Here is a 22048-nt window from a genome sequence, read left to right as displayed (position 1 = left end):
TATATATATATATTTGTTTTTTTGATTTTTCGTTCTTGTGATATCAGCATCTTTACATCAACTTCATAATTCAATGGACTGTTAATTGTTTTTTAAAATGTTTAAAAAATTTGCAAGTAACTAAAACAATATTTTACTAAATTAAAAACTTCATTCGCTTCGAAAATATACAAATTGAAAGTAGCAGTCGACATGTTTCAGTCGCTCCAAAACAGGCTCACCTTTTCCAGACTTGCCAGACGTGAATGAGAAGAAATAAAAGTGATTTGAAATATAAAACGTAATGTTGCCAAAGAGAAATGAATAAATAAAAGTGAGAAACAAAACTGGAAAAACACAGTAGTTAAGAGAGAAAAAGGGTGAAAAAATAGCAAGGAAAACCACAGTGGCCAAGAGGGGCAAATAAGGGTGAAATGCATTTCCACTTGCTATGGAGAGGTGGAGTTATTTCTATTTTATATATTTTTGAAGCGAATGAAGTTTTTAATCTATTAATATCTTTCCGCTTCAGGTTCTTGGGATTATTTGCTTAAAACATTGTTTACTTTTAGCGCTATACATACCAATGCATCCTCCTTTTACTTCAATAGGAAGATCAAATCCAGCCTATAAAAAATAAAAAAAAACAGATAATACAAAACAATTATAATAAACGAAAAAACAATGAAAAACGAAACAAACCAGAAACGGAGAAGATTTTTTCTCCAGATTAAACGTAACTCATATATATTCTCGAAAGAATAAAAGAGAATGTGGTTTAATGACAGTAAGCAATGGTTAAAACAGAGAAAGGGGGGAAAAAACAAATAAACGCCTGGGGTCTCGATTCCGCCGTGTTGTGTAATGGGAAGTAGGTTAAACGACTTGCATTCTCTGTCTTACCGAAAGTGAAGGGAAAAAAAAGAATAATGAAAACGAAAATAATAATATTAATAATAATAAAAAGTTACTTAGATGGGGGGGGGAGAAGGGGAGAACCAGTCGGTTCGAATGCTTTCTCGCAAGGACGTTTGGCGAAACTGAACTTGGCCTCATCTGAGAAATGTTCCAGCCTCTCAATGGAACTGATTGCATTCTTTGCTTGCTTGGCCGAGAGAGCATCGTTGAAACAGAAGATATTGTGAATCGCTTCACTGGAAACTCGGAAAATAATTATTGATAAATGTTTAAGTGTTGAAAAATATTCTAAAGTATTTGAAGTATTCAAATTCTTTTTTTGAGAGAGAGATTTAAAATTTGCAGACAACATTTTTTTATGCTATAGAAACTGCCTGCATTTAAAAGTAATGTATTTTGCAGAATATTAAATAAACTTATATCGGGCAAACCAAATGCGCTTCAAACGTAGATTAAGATAACACGATAGATAAGTCTGGAATCAAGAATTTGATGCATCATCTGCTGCTGCACATTGGCATAAATTTACCTTGGGCATAAATTTAATTTCGTTAACTCCAAAATTCTTCCCACCTTTTCATGCTCTGGAAACTTGTTTCTTTTTAAGTTGTCTTTATGTCCTGGTTAGCGGCATGGGTTCCTCACCAGCCCATAATATCGCACGGAAATGCATTCTTCTCTGATTTGTCTCTCGACTACCACAGTTTCCATAGTTTTATTTTTTATCTTTTATTTTTCCGTTTGCGTAGTGTTAAGACTTTGTGTTTTCCTTTTCAAATCTGTTTTGTTTTCTTAATTTACGTCTGGTGAATGTTGGGAATGAGACAAATAGTCGTACTTCATTCCGTAAGACGCAATCATGCCATACTTTTAGTATTCGTAATTTCATCACAAAAAGTTTCATTAAAAAATTGTTCCAAAAGAAATAAAAAAGTTTTTGGTTGTTCATCAATGTGTTTGAGTCGCTCTCTGTACTGTAAATAGTTGTTTTAATTGGGCTTTTTATTTGCTTAATGTATCGTAATATTTGTATAATTTACTATCAAATTAAATGTTAATAAGATACTATGAGTACACATTTGTAAGATAAAAAATGTTTATAAACACGATTGTGGAGCATCTTAATCGATCAAGGTAATAGAAAAAAATTCTCATGGGAAATGTCTTGCAATAAACTATAGGTCTCGAAAACCATTTCTTAAAATTAAAAAAGAACTAGACTTTGTATCGCTTTATTTCGGAATGTTTCCAATTTCTTGCAATGTAATAAATTTTTTTTTGTTGCTTTCCTACTCATGTTTTGTTTCTTAACCTTTAAGATAACTAACTTGACTAGATTCGGTTGCTTGTCTTGCTTCATGCATGCCGAACAATAGCCTATAATTACTATAAAAAGAAACAACTGACCACTGAAAAGAGTTAATTCCTCTTTGGGTAAAAATGGTGCTTCACAATCAACAAATTCCATCACTCTTTGGTTGATACGAATCATTTATGATACAAAAAATATGCTAACACCATTTTATTCATTAATAAATACTATTAAGCTAATGTTCTAGTTTGCTATATTTAAAATGAGTTGAACGTTTATGTACAGAATGACCAAATTTAAAGAAGCTTTGTTTAAAAAACGACTTTTTTACCATCTCTTATCCAGCAAATCGTAAAATTGTTTTCCCGTTTGAATTGTTTTAAGAGGAATTATAGTTTTTTTTTATACATGGGGTCAAGTGCTCGTTGGAATTGATCGGAGTTGTGTCAAGGTATACATTCTGATTATATATTCAAAGTACACCTCAGTATTTAGTATACATTCTGGGTCTGGAATATACTTTCGAAGTTGAGTTTTTTTGCAGCTACTAAACAACAATATAACTAGGCTTTCGTTTTGAACTGAATAACAATCGGCTTGTGTCTATCTTGGTGTGATGATTGCGTACGATTTGCAACGACAATTTTGTCTGACCTGTTTACACACTGTTAAAAATTTCTCGGTAAAAGTGGTTAAATAACAATTTATTGAATGGTTATTTTACCATTTTTAATCAAAACAGTCAAGTAACCATAAATAAAATGGTAATCAAACTGTTTATTAACTGCTTTCACCTAATACAGTTAAACAACCAGAAGTTTACCGCACCAACTGGAACCACTTAAGAAAGCTACTTAGTTCTTTACACCTGTATACATGTCATAGCCCAGCGGACTAATCTGTCAGTCTCATGACTGGCAGAACTCGAGTTCGAGTCCTAGTGTTGACACCACAATATTTCTTCCATTCCTTTCAACACATGAAGAATTTCCAGTGTACGGCACTCTCCAATGCCCATTACCTTACGAAAAGTCGAGCTCCTACGTCAAGTTAAATAAAAAAAAATTTTCACGCTTTTGAAAAATGCTAGTTGTAAATGGTTAAAAAGCCGTATAGTTTTGTATTCACGGTCTTATAACCATACTTTTTATAAATGGTTTCAAAACCATAAAGAGAAAAAATGTTCTTTACCGTAAACTTTACGGTTAATCGGATGGACAGACAGCTGCCAGTTATTTTAGCATAATTTTCGAATGAAAATTTTAACAGTGCATCCAAAGAGTTTAAAATTGAACAATTTATTTCTAGTCTTTAATTGCAAGTTCTGTGAGTCTATAGTATTGCTGAATATTTAACGATTCAGTTTTAAAGACATCAATGTCTGTCTTGTATTTTTAGACATCAGATTTAGAAATTGAGTATTGATTTTCCTACTACTTGGACTTCATTATTTACGCGAGATCTTTGATTATTGTTTCTCGGAAGTTCAGGGTTTTACTATATACTATGAATTGTTGTTCGATAATAGATTTTAATTCTACGACTTCATATTCACCAGAGCTAAAGCTTGCATGTTCTTTAGCTCCATAATAGATGCAGATTTTGACTGGTTCAACGTTTTCTGCAGAAAGTGATTCCTGCTGCCGAGAAGTTCATTTTGACGTTTCGTATATTTCCAAATATTCTTCCTATCTTCAGGAAGTCGAAATCTTCACTCGGTAAATCCTCCGCAATAAAAGTGGAAAACACCCTTGCATTCATTGAATTGAATTAAATTTGGACATGCGCTTCGTTTCATGATTAATTCTTGACGTGCGCTGCATTTCATAATTGTAATACTTGCTTCAGAGGTAAAATTTAGTGACTGAATTTCGTTATTTATGACACCTGTTATATATATTAAATAAACTAAATATGGAAAAGATAAAATGATAAATGCACTTAAAACTTAGATATTTTTTGGGATAAAAGCATAGATATACATATAGTCAAGCTCAGCTGTTGCCACACTTTCATAGTTCATACGGCTGTTGCCACGTTTTGAAAGATGAAATTTGCATATTATGAAGAGAAAAACAACGCAAATATTTCTCAGTTAGTCTAACGGCAAGGGACTTTTCCCAACGATCAATCTACCATTAAGGATATTTGAATGTGGTCGATGCAAGCAGGAATAATGAATAGATCAGCCATCGCTGGTATTTGAACCTGGATTGCTTCATTTGGAGGAGAACACAGTTGCAACAATTTCGATTGATATTATGGTACGAAATGTTCAGTACCCAGTAGTTTAATTTTTCAGAAAAGCGACATGACTGTTGGCTAAATTAACTTTCTTTTACACTTCTATATTTTCTATTTCTCTTATTACTTTGCTTTTATTTGGTAAACAATAATGAAATATATTTTTTCGGATGGTAATAATAGCAATAAAAGAGTTTGCTATTATCTTACATAACCGGTTTTTATGTAGACAGTTAAGAATGGTATTCAATAATATTTATTTTTGTGTTTTATTACCTAAAACTAACATTAATGTTAACGCCGCTCTTTTTTTCTTATCTTCTATGAAACTTTATCTGCGAAGGGTGTTCAAGGCTAATATTACAAATATTCATGGTTTGAATTAATTTTACTTTTTAGCATTCTCTTATTTCAAAGCAATACTGATTAAAAAAATTACCATTGCCTATATGTTTCCAAAAAGTAAAATAATTGGTGATCGAACTTATTGTTCAGTATTTTTTAAGAAAAAACTTAATCCAACTGATTTGTTTAATGTTGTGAGCAATAAATGTAATAATGTGAGCAATAATGAGAAAGAAAGTTACTAAACAAAGATTTACCAAAGCTTCTGGCTTCAAATGTAGATCAGTCAAATGAACTGTACCTGTAATTAAAAAAAAAGTGCTTAACGTCAAATAAATAAAACTAAATTTAAAACTGTTTTAAACAAAATCAGCATCATCCGATATCGAAAAAGATAGTGTTTAGTGATGGATTTTAATTTTACTTTTTACGTATTTTGCTATATCTCGAAAACTTTTTAAGCGAATTGAAATTTTTTTTGCTCGCAATTATAAAATTTGTTTACCCAAAGATAATTCCATGCAAAAAATAACTTTCTGTAAATATTTACTTTTTCTTGTAAGGTATAAAATGCTTCACATCATTTTAAGGAAGATAAATTTACATGGCAAACTACAAAATTTGAGCAAAATTGGTTGGATAGTTTCTGAAAAATTGAATTTCAAAGGATCAAATATTTAAAATTCGATTCCTAAGGAACTATTTGACATTTGTTTTCAAATTTATTATTCTGACATATAAAATTACATTCTTCAAAATAATGTAAAATTTTTTTACACATCATTTTCGACCATTATTAAATAAAAAATACTTAATAATTATGACATCTTTGGATAAATGAACTTTTTAATTGAGTGCAAAAATTTTTCAATCCACTTAAGCAACTCTCGAGATATAGAGAACTATGAAAAAGTATAATGAACATTAAAGGGTCCAAATCTTTGACAGCTCTTTGGAACAAATTTTTGGAGCCATATTTTCCAGAATGCGGGTACCGCTCATATAACATGAGATATATTTAATAGGGATTATGCGGAAATATGTTTTTGTGCCTGATTTCATAGCTTAAAATACCGCCTGCACATATAAATTATCATATTTGAGGTCACTACTGTAAACCCTTAAATCCTAGTAAGTGAAAATCCGATCATTAGATTAGAAGTCTTTCAGGCAGTTCCGTTTTATTAATTTCTTTTTTGCGCATAGTGCATGAAATTTTATTTAACAGTCACGCCTTACAATATTCCGTAATCCCCATATTTTTTTATTAAAAATCATTCTTTCATATGAGGGCAGGATCTTTAAGAGTTTCATATGAAGGCAGGATTTTTAAGAATGAGAAACAGACTATTTGGCTATGAGATTTAGATCTACCTTTTTTTGGCTGAAACTGTTTGTTTTTTTCCTTTTATTATTTTGAACAGATGTAAAAATTTGAGTGAAATTCGATGTATGTTTAGCAAAATCAGCTACTGTTTAACTAATGACGTTTATTTCAAGGTTATGTTAAGCTAAGCTTCTTAAATATTGTGTCACAAAGCCCTCTCAGCTTCCATTTGCTTCTAATTGAGTTGGAAAGAAAACTATTATTGCAAAACACTACATAATTTCACATTGATTGACTGTGGCAGCTGAAAACTAAATTGAGCTCATTCTACCAGTAAACTCTAGCATAGCATAAAAGATAATATTTAATAATATTTTTTGTATTTTGTCTCAGATTTTAAAAATACAGATTCAAAAAAATAAGCATAAATGAAATCATTATAATCGAACGTTAGTTCTTGCTAATAAAGCACTTCAGATGAGGCTAAATTTTAACTAATAACTCCATTATTTCTAAGCAATAAGAGTGTAGACTTAGATCAAACTTCTTTCAATTAGAAAGAATTTATTTCTGTTTGTATAATTACCATGAATATTTCTAGAGATGTGGTTTTAATTAAATGAATCTTGATCAAAGCTAACTATTTATCTTGACTTTTATTCCTAAGTTATTAACAATTAAAATTCGAAAGTAATCTGCAGAAAAAAGAAAGAAAAAAACACTCATTAAACACACTGTATGCTTCCGAGTATAAACTAACACAGAAAATGACAGACTGTAGAGCTGATATATTATTATTGACAGAATGTAGAGCTGATTGATTGTTATTGACAGAATATAGAGCTGATTGATTGTTATTGAGAGAATGTAGAGCTGCGAGCTAAATTGCACTCTTCCTTCGCAAGAACTCTAGCACTGACCCCTTCCCCCCAACGTATTGATTTTGAATACTACTTAGTAAACTTTGCATTCTAGCGAGTTAAGATTTTACAAACTCATATTTAAGTTATACTGATGTTTTTAAAAGATTATCAACATGAGTTAAACTATTACAAAAGAATGGTTTAGTTAATAAAGTTTTGTCAATTCAAGAGGAATTTTATTTTTTACAAACAACTCCGTTTCTTCAAAATTACAAAATACAATTATGAATCATTCGTTTTCCTGAACGACTCACTCAATTAAGGTTATAATTTTATAATAAGATACTGAAACGTATAAATCTGCAATTTTCAAATTTCTTTTAAAAAAGACTTTTCGACAGTTCGAGACTTTCGATGTTTTTGGTTGGAAAAAAAACACCATATTTCTGGCTCATAAAAAGACGTACGGTATTTAAACCAATCATTTGGCAATTTTTTTGTTCATATGTAAACGGTTTACCGGAAATTCTGGACTTCAAAAATATTACTCTTTAAAAACACATTCAGTAAAAAAATACAGAAGTGAAAAGTAAATTTAACCGAATAAATTGTTTTTATGGCATGCTCTTAGGTATCATGATAAAATTCCTAAATTTCATCCCACATTATAAAACCATATTTTATTGTTAATTTAACCAAAATCATTACGAAAGCACTTCGGTAAAAATTACCGAGCATTTTTATGTTCTTATAGAGTTAGAAACGCGATGAATTTAACCACATTCTGATAGTTTTGACAATACTTATTTTCTCAGTTTGAATATATATTTAGCTACTATTCATGTTCGGGCTTTTCTTTCAAAGTTATAAACAACTAAGCTTTCAAATTAATCTGTCAGAAAAATCTCTCAGAGTCATAATTCGCTTCTAAGTGAATTGCGAAGAAAAATTGCGATAGCAAAGCGTTCCATTACTACACTTTGATAGAATACTACGCTTTGATATAATACGAAAGCTAAAAGCTAAATTACTACCATCCCCAGAAAGCTACCAAAACATAATAATTCTTCAAAAGAACCGTTAATATTTGCATTTTAGACATTTCAAATTTTAAACTGATTTACTTTATGCTGATTTCTTTTAAAAGAAATGAACCATAGATTAAGTTATTATAAGCGAATGTTAGTTTTTGCCAATAAAGCGATTCTAGATTAAATTAAATTTTAACTAGAAACTTTCATTAGTCCTAAACTACAAATGAATACATATCTTTCGTTTCTTTGAATAAATAAACTTAGCTGCGATAATAAATTATTTCTAAGATACCGAAACAGACGAGATTTACGTTCCTTTAATCACAGATAAATTATTTCGTTTTCTTACCATGAACAGTTCTTGAATTGTAACTTTAAGCAAATGCATCTTGCTATTAAGCAAATGCAAAATTAGCTATGGCTTATTCTGACTTTTCTTCAAGGTTACAAACAGAGCAATCTGTCACAAAAACCTCTCAGTAAACAAACCATACGCTGCTAAGTAAATTCGAAAGAAAAACAGGGATAGCAAAACATTACATTACTTCATTTTATATTGATAGAATGCTGCAGCTAAAGGCTTAATTGCATCCAGAATAACAATGATTTTAAATAAGATCTGGTAACATTTCAGATTTTCTGAAGACAAATTTAATCTATGTTTATTATTTTATTTTTGAAAAAATCCATATGAAATTAATTATTGTACACAAACATTAATTCTTGTAATACTGTAACAATTTTCACTCTAACATTACGATAAAATAAACGGCAGCGTTCTACCCACCCAATTTATCAAAAAGTTGACGGTAAAGAGCATTTTTACTTTTGCGGTTTTGAATTACCGCTTACAACTAGTATGGTTAAGAAACCATGAGCACAAATTTATGCGATTTTTAACCATATACAACTAGCATGATTTCAAAAGCGTAAAAAAGAAATTTAACTGGAAATTGTACCTAGGCTTTTCACTGGGCATTCTATTTACGTTGAGTAGTGTTTTATCGAATGAACCGTGGAGTGTGGTTTAATTAGTTTATCTGGATGTTTCACCTATCGTAAAAGATGGGAAATACTAGACTTTTAAGTGTTAAGCAGCTTTGGGGTGCTGCCATCTATGTGTAAAAAGAGTATCGTATTGTAATAGCCCTGGGTCACAAATTGGAGAGTTCAGGATATGGGAAACTCTTCATGTTTTGAAGGGAATTGTGGAAATGTTGTGATGTCAACGCTGGGACTCTGAAGCCCGATCCGTCAGTCATGAGATTGACAGACCTCTAGGCGAAAATATGTATTCAGCAGCAAGGAGCTAAGTGGTTTCATTAGGTGGGTGCGATTCTAGTTGCTTAACCGTATTAGGTAAAAGTGGTTAATAAACGGGTTTTCTTACGGTTAACAGATTGAGTAAAATCTTATTTATAGTTATCCAATTGGTTTGTTTGTATAATGCAAAATAACAATGAAATAAATGGTTATTTAACTATTTTGTCCGAGAAATTTCGAATGGTGCAAGGTGTAAATCAATTTTGACTTCTAACTCCGTTATTTCTTAATTACAATACGAATCTGTATTCTTTGAACTTTTTGCATAACTCAACACATCAGGTTATAAATCGTTTTTAAGATATTAAAACTAGAAGAGTGTGAGATTTTCATCAAATTTCTTTTAGTTAAAAATTTTTTTTCTCCACTTTTAAAATAAACAGTTATAGATTTTTGACTGTAGTAACTTAATATACCTTTTACAAAACTAGCTAGTGTTTATGTCTTGAATTTTCTTTCAAGGAGATAAGCAATTAAGCTTCCAAAGTAATCTGTCACAAATACCTCTCAGTAAACACACTGTACACTTCTAAGTGAATTGGAAAGAAAAATTGCGATAGCAAAGCACTACATTACTTCACTTCGCTTTGATAGAATGCGACAGCTAAAAGCTAAATTGTGCTCTTCCTTCGCAAGAACTCTAGCATTGGTCTTAGATATGACAGTCCATCATAGTAGAGAGGCATAAATTACGCGGTTGACGTGACGGAATGCATTTTTACGTGACGGTAATCGCCAAAGAACTGGTTCCGTTAATTCAGTTCGAGATAATGTACAAAACAATATGCACCGTAATGGAAAATTTGACTTTTCGAAGGCGAGAATGAAAAATAAGATGAATCTGTCCTTGCAAAAAAGGTAAAGATAATGCGATGAGTCTTGTGAATTATTCCGTCTCCACCTTCTGGAATTGCGTCAACTTTTACTCGGAATAAAGAAGAGTTGAGGAATAAAAAATACACCACGAAAATGACCTGTGAGTGGAATAATGTTCGAATAAATAGAACTAAAAGAGGTCAGTGGTTTAAGCAGCTATTTTGCGTTCGCTAATTAATAACTGCAGTTTTGCGATTTCTAAACGAAAGCAATTTATTGCACTTACTATTTGGTCCATCTTTGGTATAATCATCTTTGTTTCGTTTTTTTTTCATTTGTTTTGAAATAAATACGGATCAGAGGAACGTTATAATCATAATGAAAGTGACATATGCCATTTTGATTTAATTCACAAACTTTCTTTCCGTCAGTTTGAGAGTTGCCCGTAAAACAAGTAATCCTTTTTTCTTCTTCCAATCTCTTACACCACATCCAGCCACATTCTATCGTGATATTTCTTGATTTTTTTTTATTGAAATGAATTAGTTTTCTTTTTTCTAACCCTCTTAATATAAAATCTGTTCCACTTATTTTTGTTAATAATATTAATCACCAAAATTGGAATAGTTTTTACCTCTTTAGCCTTTTGATGCAGAATATTTATTAATTATATTTTCCCTACTTTTTTCATTATTTTGCAATAATTCAGGTTACAATAAGTGAAAAATATTATATTTAGCATATTAATAATATTTATAAAAAATGCCAGCATATATATTTGCTTGTAATTGCAGTGTCAGAAAAAATATATGTAAAAGGGATACCTGTGTCCCATCTGAACAAAAGGGTTAAATTATACGATTTTCAATCAACCACTTTAAATTTTGTAAAATAAATAAGTTTTATGATTAAAATGTACTGCCCCTCAAAGGGTCATCTTTTGGAATTCAGAATTAATAAATACAACAAATCCGAGATCCGAAATTAGATTTCAGATAATTCAAATTTTAAACTTAATAAAAACAATTTGCTCCTACGCTCTTCTTAAAAATATTTTGTTCTTACTAGTAACAGTAAAATTTATCTCTTATCAATTTAATTTCATTGGACAAAATAACTCAGAAGATTTTTAATTCCATCTTCATCATGATTTACACATTTAAAAAAAATGTCTAAAAAAATGCTTTAACTTTATTTTCTTCATTTCGCGGTGATTATAATGTTACATGAACTAGTAAGAGTTGATCTCAACGATGCCAAAGTTAATAAATTAGAATTTTAAATTAATAGGTAGAATACAATTCCTATTAAAGATATATTAAATATAGATCTAACAATAATATCATTTTTCTTAAATAATTGAAATCGAACATAGAAATTACTATCTCCTTGGGAAATTATTCAAATTTATAGTATGTTTTTTTATCTTTGGTAATTAATTCAGTATCATTACATTGGCATCGAATATTAATGAATTTACTTGTCTTCCTACTATATAATGTATTGTTTTATTTCGGGAACAGTTAATACTGCCTATATACATTTTCTACTTTAACTTTTAGTTTATTTCTGAACTGGAAAAATATTTTGGAAATTTTCACATCAGCATGTGCTAATTCCGAAAAATATCTTTCCAACTGAATTACGAGTTAATTTTTTTGGTCAATTTGTGTCGAATTAAGGAAATTTTATATTTCCACCAACATAAATTTTTCTGTATGGATCAGTAAATGAGTAAGCCTATTTAATAGTAAACATTCCAGTAAGCGTTTTATAAAAAAATTAATCGTCTAGTAGTTTAATGTATGAAAAGTCATGTTTTGGGCATAATACCCATGCAAGTTACACATGTTTTGTATTAACTTGATAAAGAAACATTAATATCATTAATATCAGAACTGTAGTCCTGCATGAAATTAGAAATTTCGTACATTGCAAAACCTGTTAAATACCCTCCTTTCAGTAAGTCGTTAAAAGTTGCAGGATCTGGCAATTCGACGAAAGGAGTTACTTAAACAAGAAATGGGGTGAAATTTTCCACACTATTACTTAGATATATATATATATTATAGTTTCTGATATTTGTTTTTGTGCAGAATAAGATCAATTTCGAGATGATTGAACTAATATTTTTGAAATTATAAGGGTTTTACGAAACAAATATGCAATTTTGTCTTAGTAGGTACCTATACATTAATCTTCAGATTGTTACTTAAAGGATGTGAGGCATTTGCATGATAATGTAAAAATTTCATTTGCTTCAAGGTGATATGGCTTATGGTCATCAAAGCTTATGAAGGCAATAAAAATTTAGTTGTTTCAAGTGCTTTTAATGCTCAAAACATGTTAACTTTTATTACTTTTATACATTTTTGAAGTAAAGGAAGTTTTTAGACTATAAAATATATCTTTCAACTTCAGTTTCATGGGTACATTCACTTAATTGAGGCAATGTTTTAGATATATTTTTAATGTTTATTCAACAAGACTAAACACGAGTTAAGAAGACAAGCAGTTCAAAAGTGACAAGAATTTTTATGTAAAGTATTACTTTTGACATTTACTCATGCAATTTTTTGCTTCAATATCTAGTCTCTATATGATCTTGCAAATTATTTTTCTGATGTAATTATTTTAAACTTGAAAATGAAACTAAATGTAAGTGAATAGAATAAAAATATTTTAGAATTTTTAAGGTTTTTTTTCATGCAAAGTACAATTAAAAAATAGTACTTTTGCATTGAAACCATTATAAATGTTAAAATCTTAGTCTTATTAATTCGCGTTTAAGCTCATCCTGTTAAGCAGGATATACATAATAAAAAATAGCTCACTTGTGTGTTTAACATTTTAAGATACGTAAATAGGTACGAGTACAAATTTTTAATTTTTTGTACGCAAAGTCTTTTGTTGTTGTTTTTTTTATCAAATTTGAACGATTTGAGTCATATTGCATTTTGGGCTGACCTTAAGACCTGGCATGTGGAGACTAAGTCTTTTTTAACTTCTTGACTATTGGTTCGATGGTCTCGTTTCGGATAAAATGCGCGAAATCATGTGACTTTTACCACTTACTATGAGGAAGGTACTTAATAGTTTACCAAACGTGATAAAAATTTTTTTTAAAGTTATCGATTTTTGAGTTAATTTTTCTGTTTTATATTTTTCTTTAATTAAAGTCCTAAGTTATAATGTTCTGACATGACTTAAATTAAATTCGGTTAAATCCCTCTTTGAAAAAAAAGTTAAGTATGCGCAAAAAAAGGCTTTACACACAAAGGTTTATAGCAATACCAGATTTAAGAAATGTTAGTTGTTGAAAAGTTAATGCAGCTAGAATGTAATGCTCATGGTCAGGACATTTTACGTATTAATATCCTAAGTTATTAATATCCTGATTTACGTGATCCAGATTTAAATGAATGATTAATTAATACCCCGAGTTATCAGAGACCTAGAAATCAAAAGTACTGCCAGAAACTATTAATTCTTGAGTCTGTGTCTGTTCGGCATAAAGAAAATTTCTTTCCAAATAGATAAATCAGCTAGCTCTTGTTATAACATAGGGGAAAAACACATCAGATCTGAAAAGGTATTCATAGACCTGAGGAAACTCTGTTAAAACGTTTATAATTTTGTGTTTTAAACTTCCCCCACCCGAAAAAACTCAGATTCCTTCTCAATTTATAAATGATAGAATTGACAAATTCTTGATTAAAGCACCATTTATCATAACGAAGCTATTTGTTACTCATCACTGGCCTGCACGTTTCGCTTGTTTCAGACGCAGAAAATACCAGGTTAGAGTTAGATCTATGATAAGTGGATAAGTATAACCCAATTACGAAATTTTTTTATTAATATATGAATCATACCTTGGATTTTTATTACCATTTGGATAAATGTGGAATGTTTTCGTGGTTTTCTTCTCGTGTAAAATGAGAGCAGGGACGATTTTTTCCCCCACTAAGTTCTACTTTTGGTTTAAGTAGAGGACCTCTTTTTCCCAGAATTGTGCTTATCCATTTAATTATAAGAAGATACATAGTACAGTTTTAGAGCTAAATTTCAATGAATATTGTTTCAAACCAATTAAGTGAATGCCTGTTTTTTTTAAAACAAATCTAATAAACTACTTTTATGGCATCTAAATACGATATAGTTATCTTCTAATATCTTTACGGTACAGTTATGTTCTAGTTTTAAGAAATCCTGTGTGAGTTAATTACAAATTATTATTAACACAGTATGTAGACTGAATCAATATTTCATAGAGAGATTTAGTATTTTCGCGTAACATCCTTAACTTTCACATAGGTTGAAGGAAGTTGCCTAAATCGTAACTCTGTTTCATTTCTAGAGAGGCATTATTTAAAGAACGCTGTAGCGGATAAATTAAGGAGATTTTCTGCCAAGAAGATCCATGCAGAAGAATCAAGAGTCTGTGTATAGTTTGTCTAAAGTAAGAAGTCCCCAATCATTCGTCTGGATCCATGGCGGTGACTATGGTAACGAGGTACAACTATATATTTCAAGTAGGAGTGTGGGATCATTGTTTAGGACAGGTTTTGTCTCTGGTGGGTCAGAGAAAAGGGGAATATTTTTCTTCGGTCTATTTTGTTAACCCTAGAGTAAAGAGAAGTTACCCTCCCTGAAATGAGCTATTCCTGTTTCCATAGCAATTTGCTTTTGTAATGCTTTTATTTAAGTGAATTGGTTTTACAAATTTTTTGTGTAATTTTTTGAATATCCTGTGTAAGGATATAGCTGAACTAACAGATTATTAAGTTATATAATTGAGCAACTTATTCTCTAATGTTCTGCTTTTTTTTGCCAACTAGCTATTGTTTGAGGCTTGGAGTAAACACTTTGTTAAAAGTTGCCTGAATCGTATCGGTACGATTTAAGAGGAATGTATCAACTTCAACAACTGAAGATTTTCGTCAAACCATTCAAAAGGCTAAACTGTCGAAAAGGATCTGGATTAACTTTCACCCATTAACAAATTTCTCATCTCGTGAGTGAGGCTTATAATAAGACTGAAATTGAGAACTCTCTTTAAATAAAAAAGATTTAAGTATTCCGGTGCATTAATTTTTAATTAAACTGACTTTTTTAATTAAACTCTCAATCTATACGAGAATTGATCGGGGGGGAAAACGAAACTAATTCAGTTGACTCAAAGGCATTTTAATATTCTTATGATGGGATTAAGTTTCCTTATTCCCAGGAAGAAAAAAGTGTGATTTGATGGACCAATCTGTCCCAGTATCTTCAGTGTTCAATGAAATAATTTCCCCATTTTTTCATTCATTCCAATAATTTCCCAACTTGTAAGAAGATAAAAGTTGTCAAACAGATAACAAATATAAATGTCAAGCACATGCAATCTTAACAAGCAGCTCTTATAAAAATCACACTTAAATTTTATAGTACGTACGCGTCATTTTTATTACCTGCTTATACCGTTATTATACTTGTAACAGTTCAAAAATTTATTATCACACTTCTTATGCTATTAAGCTGTTGTTTTGTGTTACACATGGTCCACTTATTTGCTTAAATACTCGATATTTTAGAGTTTGATATAATTTAGGGGGTGGGGCGTATGAATAAGGCAACAGGTTTCCTAAATCATACTAGATACTTCCTAAATCATACCAAATCATACCGATGCAGATTTTGTGAAAAAAATGAGTTTTCAGTTCTTACTGGAAAATATTATTAACAACAAAAATAATATGAGTAGCTGATTAACTGTATTTCATTATTAAAATATTTTGAATGTAATTGTGACTGATAAAAATTTAAATGTAAATAGTGGTAAGATTCAGTCAACTGTTTTGAGCAAGCTTTATAGAGCACCAATATAATTTGGTATTATCTGCGTACTTTAGTTAACATGAGAGATGATTAAGAGTAAAAATGTTATAAAGATAAATTGAATAACTTTGAACTCTTTAATGCTTGTATGTTTAAAAAAATATTACACTTTAAAAAAAATCCTGGTCAAATTACGGTAAAAAGCATTAGCAATCAGGTTACCGTTATTTTTTAAAGTTACGGATCGAAAAATCTGATGTCCCGTAATTTTTACAGTTATAATTACCGTAAAATCACTGAATCACTTCAATTAAATAAATATTGCTTTAAAAATTAAGGCATAATATTTTACGGTGAAAATAGATTTTACGTATGATGCACCCAAAGAATATATTTTATATTTTATACCATAATTTTTTTACTGTATAGATGAAATGAATGATACACAATCACGTAACTACCAAATTACTTGGCAATGTTATATTTGTTTGTAATTTACTTTGAATAAAAAATATTTTTAAAGAAATTTTTCATTTCGAACGGTGGTTTCTGAAACCATTTTTCTTAATACTGCGCAATATCTTTTTAATGTCAATCTGAAGACCTGAAGTTAAGAGGAATTTGAAGTTAAGAGAACGCCAATCTGAAGTTAAGAGGACGCCAATCTGAGGTTGAGAGGATGCCAATCTGAAGTTAAGAGGGCGCCAATTTGAAGTTAAAAGGAAGCCAATCTGAGGTTGAGAGGACGCCAATCTGAAGTTTAGAGGACGCCAATTTGAAGTTAAAAGGAAGCCAATCTGAGGTTGAGAGGACGCCGTACCGGGGGGAAACTTTTCATGGCAAATTCCATTTTACCCCCAAAACTAATTTAAAATTTGGAGTATAGAAAAAGTGAATTCAGGCAAACCTAGAATATCCCAATGCGGAAAAAAAATTGAAAATATCAAAAGGTAAACAAATTTTTGGACGGGAACTTCCCCATTGCGTAATCCTAAGTTGAGTTATCATAATTTATTCTCATTTCAATAGTTTGAAAATTTCTTTTCAATACTTGAAGTTTCATGGCTTACTCTAGGTTTTTTTCTATACCATAAATTTTAAAAAACTTATAGAGGTGAAAGAAAATTTGTGATGAAAAGTTTTTCCCGTGGTACAGCATCCTCTTAAACTGTGTTAAAGGTAGTGTTTCACGTATATTCCCAAATTTGTTTCCGCATTCATTTATTTAGTGAACTATTTTCCTCAACTGCATGCATTCTCCAAAACATACAAAACTAAACTTTTTTTTTCTGTTCTCGGCCGTTGTAAAATTAAATACTGGGGGCGTAAGAGATCAGTAGGCGACCTTGATGCGAAAGATGCGCAAACTGGATTCTCATATGTAAAATGAAGGCCATCCTTAACTTGATCGTCTTTCATAATCTGGCCGAGGCCTCCACAAGGGATTCTCATCTAAGGCCGAATCTAAGGAACACGAAAACTGAGATCCAAAGAAAACCTGCCTTGAGACTTCTGAAATCTTCTCTTTTTCGAACAGGTAGGAATCTTCATATTATTTTCACGTATAGCCAATTCATTTGACGCAAAACCTCGTTCCACCCTTTGTTTTAAAAATTAAAAGCATATAATTTTATGTCGGCAAATTGAATCTTAAGTAATGTAAGAAATGAGGAAAGAAGGCAAGATGATATATTAAGATAATCTTCTTAAGATCAAGGTGATATATAGAGTGATATTGTAAAGTATCCATGTGTTTCAAACATCGCAACCACTATATTATAAACAATATTCTTTCCATTCATCGTGAGTACAATGCCTAGATAAGAATTCAGAATATTCGATAATTATCGTTTACGGTAATGTAGTGACTATTATTGATAACGATAAATATCGAATGCAATCATATCATAAGAAATACTAATAACTATAAGTATTGAATACGATATAAAAAGTGTATAGTCGTATATAATAGTGCGCATTGATAATTTTCATTCTGGAAACAAAAGTTTTTATTGAAGTGAAAATAACATAAAATATTTAAAATAAATACCACTGTAGATCGTCAAAATGTCAGAAATGTGGAAAAAGAGCAAGGTTGTGTTTGGAGATATAAATGAGATTAAACATCAAGATAATCCTCTTAAGAGCAAAAAGTATCGATGGGTCTCAAATATCTAGACCACTGAATAAAAAAAATTTCTCGCCATGAATCGAAAATACAGTGTCTTATGATATAGATTACGTAATAATTATCAACCGATACTGCCCGATTGTTATCAATGACAATTTTTATGGAATACAAAAAAACTCGCAAAAATAAGGAACAACGATAAGTATTTATATTATAGATAATTATTATCGTACATTGCCGTGAGTATTGGTAAATTTTATTTTTCTAATAAAATCATTTATTTCAGTGAAAAATGCAACAAAAAAAAATTCAACTAAAAAATATTGCTATCGATCGCCAAAATATCAGAAATAAAAAAAAAGAATATAGTAATGCATCGAGATGAAAACGAGATGATATATCGAGATAATCATCTGATGAAAAAAGTGATAAGCATGAAGACATTGTTAAGAATCGATGTTCTTAAAATATTACGATCGTAAAAGTATTCCATAAAAAATATTATCGTAAATATCGTGAATACAATATCTTATGATAGAATATGATTATGAGAATTATGATCCACAACTATCATATGTTTTTTATTAAACGACAAAAAAATTTGAAATATTAAAAAAAAAAAAAAAAAAACATTTAGAAATGAGAAAGCACATTTTTATTTGAACTAGTTATTTTAAAACGTTCACTTAGTTAAATGAGTTTTTTTTAACTGTTAGTTAAACATGGTTTAAAAATGTAGGGTGAATTTTAACGTTCCTGGTTTATAGACAAGAAATGAAAAAAATAATCCTCTTCAGACAGATTACATATGATGACTGAAGTATAATCTTCATTGACCAGCAGATTGGTATTGAAAAAGAAGTCATTCAGAAATGAGGAAAAATATTTTTATCCAATTTATTTTATTTTAAAACATTCACTCGGATAAATGAGTTATTCTTTTTTAACTGTTAGTTAAACGTTGTTTTAAAAATGTGGGATGAATGATAAAGTTCTTGATTTAGTAACAAGAATTGAAAAAAAAATTTTTAGAATCATCTTCAGACAGATTACATCTGACTGAAGTATAATCTTCATTGACAAGTAGATTGGTATTAAAAAAGAAAACATCCAAAAATGAGGAAGAACACTTTTATTCAAACTACTTTATTTTAGAACATTCATTCAGATAAACGAGTTTTTCTTCTTAACTGTTAGTTCATTATGGTTTAAAAATGTTGGATGACTAGATTTAGAAGCAAGATTCTTGATTTAGAAACAAGAACTAAAAAAGCTATTTGGCTAAAAAGCATATCTATCTCTTCATTATTTACTTTTCGAAAATTATATAATTGTATTGTTCTTATTTATTAAATGACTAAATAATATTTTGAAATCTATTTTGTTTCTTTTCAGTTACTGAAATTCGTTCCATTTAATATATTTCTGAAATTTTAGATTTTTGAAAAATGAATAAGCATTATTAAAACTTTTTCAAAACTATTTTAATATTTTTGGAAAAACATAAGAACTCTTACAATCTTAAAGCTTGAAATTTGATAAACAACAAACTTCAACGAAAGAATGAAATGAAATATGTTCAAAAATATCAATTAGTTATGCATTAAATAAGGAAAATAAGTTTATGTAAATTTCCGTTGGATAATGGAGGAAATAAAAATCTTTTTTTTTTGTCTGAAGATAATTCTTCAAACCTGGAATCAAATATATAAAATCAATCATCTTAAAACAAGTTTAGTTTTTTTTTAAATTTTTTCAACACTGCTTAATTTCGTATTAAACTAAAGTGATAATAAATAATATCAATAAAAATATTAATTTTTTTATTCTATTTATTGAAATCACCATAATGAAAATTAAAAATATGCCCTTAAAATACATATTTTGTAGGCTGCTAAATTGAATTACAAGCTAAAAGTAAAAATATCTTAAGAAATTTGTAATAAGGTTTAATTGTAAACTACTTCTAATAATTCCTAAAAACTTACCATTGGACTTGAAGAAAATCATTGGATTTGAACTATAGATAAATTTGGTTAAATAATTTCAATGCATTCTTTTAGTCCAAAATCAAGTAAAAAAATTAAAATAAAATAAAAGATCAAAGTTTATTTCAAACGTTTAGATTTATGCTTATTTGGAAATGAAAATTTTAAATAAAAAGTATTAATAATACACATTTTGTTATTAATGTTATTAAAATGCAAAATAATAGTACTAAAAATATATCATTGAAAGACTTTTTTAAGGCTGAGTTATAAGTTACTTTCTCTAACTCACTCTCGAGTTTGAAAAAAAAAACTTCTTAACCTTAAAGATCTGAATATATAATAGACAAAATAATTTTAATGCATTTTTTAATAAGAAAGAAAAGTAAAAGAATAAAAATAAAATAAAGCAATTATATTTTTTCAAACTTCTGTTTTTAAAGGATTGTTTGCTTAAAATACGAGTTAAATGAGGTTTTAATAATCAATAAATATGTTATAATGATTAAATTGGTGCTATTACTTGATTATTGACATAAGTGACATAATATAAACAAAAAAATTATTAAATTATTTTTTTTAAATTTTTTTATCAGAGGATTATATAATTACAAATCTTTCTAAGCAGAAAAGTTCAGCTCATATTTTAACACAAAAACTAAAATCAATTTATCGTTAAACTTATATTTTGGTATATTTTTTAGCATGTTTGCTATAAGGAAGAAACTTAGAAATCTACTTTACATTATTGTTGCAATGTAAATTTTAACAAAAAAAAACATTTAATTTTAATATTTATAAAGAAATAATGTTTATATTTTCAGTATGATTGCAATATAAATATTTCCCTGGGTGTTTCAAGCTTAAGCTAACACGCTTAGTCTTATAACCAAAGGTTTAGAAAAGCTCAAAATGTCTAGTAGAAAGAATCAAATTTTATTTCAGGAACTAGCAAGCCAAAATAGTTCCTATTTCTCTTTCACTTTAAAAAAAATAGATGAAATGTTATTGAAATATTGCAAACCAGATACGATGTTCTGAATACCCAGGAGCCCGGAATTGCAGACACATGCTTGAAATTAAGTAAAAAAAATTTTAATTAACAAAAGCAAAAAATTAACTAATTAATTAAAAATTAACAAAAGTAAATGCCACTTCAAATCTTCATTGAATCGTAAGGAATAAACAGCATTAAACTGTTAAATATGCTTCCTTTTTTTAATTTTTAAACTTATTTAATATTGAATTAACATAAAAAAGTGGATTTTTTAATGAAAATGTTTTGATAAAATTTTTTTTAGCGCATGGTTTTTTCGGTCTGAGTGAATTACAATAATCTTTTTCTTGGATTCAAATTATGTACATATAGAAAACAAGAAAAATGTAGAAAACAAACAAGAATTAAAATATAGTCCTAAAAAAGAAATTAATTACGAAAATATGATGTAAGTTCTTTTTCAATCCACACATAAAGCACCGAAATCTGGAGAATGTCAACATTTACGTAGTCGCTTGGGGTATGTCCGAAATATTTGCTAAATACCCTTATTTCTGACTCTCACCGGTGAATGTCAACAATCAAATAGTCGTTTTGGTGAATGTCCGAAATATTTGTTATATCCAATTTTATATTAATTTATTTGTTGATATTATTATATTTATTTGATATATTTATATTTATTCTATATTTTAATACTTACTGACGATAGATTAAGAGAAACATCAGTGTTTGAAGTATCGGGCAAATATATACCGGGCAATGGCACTTGACCTTAAAAAAACATCAGTGTAGGGTATACCGGGCAAATGTATACCAGGCAGTGGTACTTAACCTTAAAAAAACATCAGTGTAGGGTTAAAATATCGAATAAATGTAATTATATCCACGAATAAATTCATATCAAATCGAATGTAATAAATATTTCGGACATTCACCAAAGCATAT

The 22048-nt window shown here is 29.3% G+C and overlaps 2 protein-coding genes across 2 annotated transcripts in view; one reads left to right on the top strand and one right to left on the bottom strand.

Annotated features, from left to right (window-relative positions):
* Window positions 1-22048, bottom strand: part of LOC107436292 (intermembrane lipid transfer protein VPS13A) — a 154551-nt gene that overhangs the window by 117873 nt on the left and 14630 nt on the right. The window contains exons 3-4 of the mRNA XM_071182491.1: window positions 5056-5099; window positions 564-606 (exon numbers count right to left, since the gene is read on the bottom strand). Coding sequence (XP_071038592.1) covers window positions 564-606; window positions 5056-5099 — 87 coding nt within the window. The remainder of the gene's footprint in view (window positions 1-563; window positions 607-5055; window positions 5100-22048) is intronic.
* The window catches only part of LOC107436297 (terminal nucleotidyltransferase 5C), a 159832-nt gene continuing 154545 nt past the window's right edge, over window positions 16762-22048 (top strand). Inside the window, exon 1 of the mRNA XM_071182499.1 lies at window positions 16762-17521. The gene's annotated coding sequence lies outside the window, so the exon portion shown is untranslated. The remainder of the gene's footprint in view (window positions 17522-22048) is intronic.

The sequence above is a fragment of the Parasteatoda tepidariorum genome, chromosome 1, assembly GCF_043381705.1.
Source record: "Parasteatoda tepidariorum isolate YZ-2023 chromosome 1, CAS_Ptep_4.0, whole genome shotgun sequence".
NCBI lineage: Eukaryota > Metazoa > Arthropoda > Arachnida > Araneae > Theridiidae > Parasteatoda > Parasteatoda tepidariorum.
This window is presented reverse-complemented; position numbering and strand designations above follow the sequence as displayed.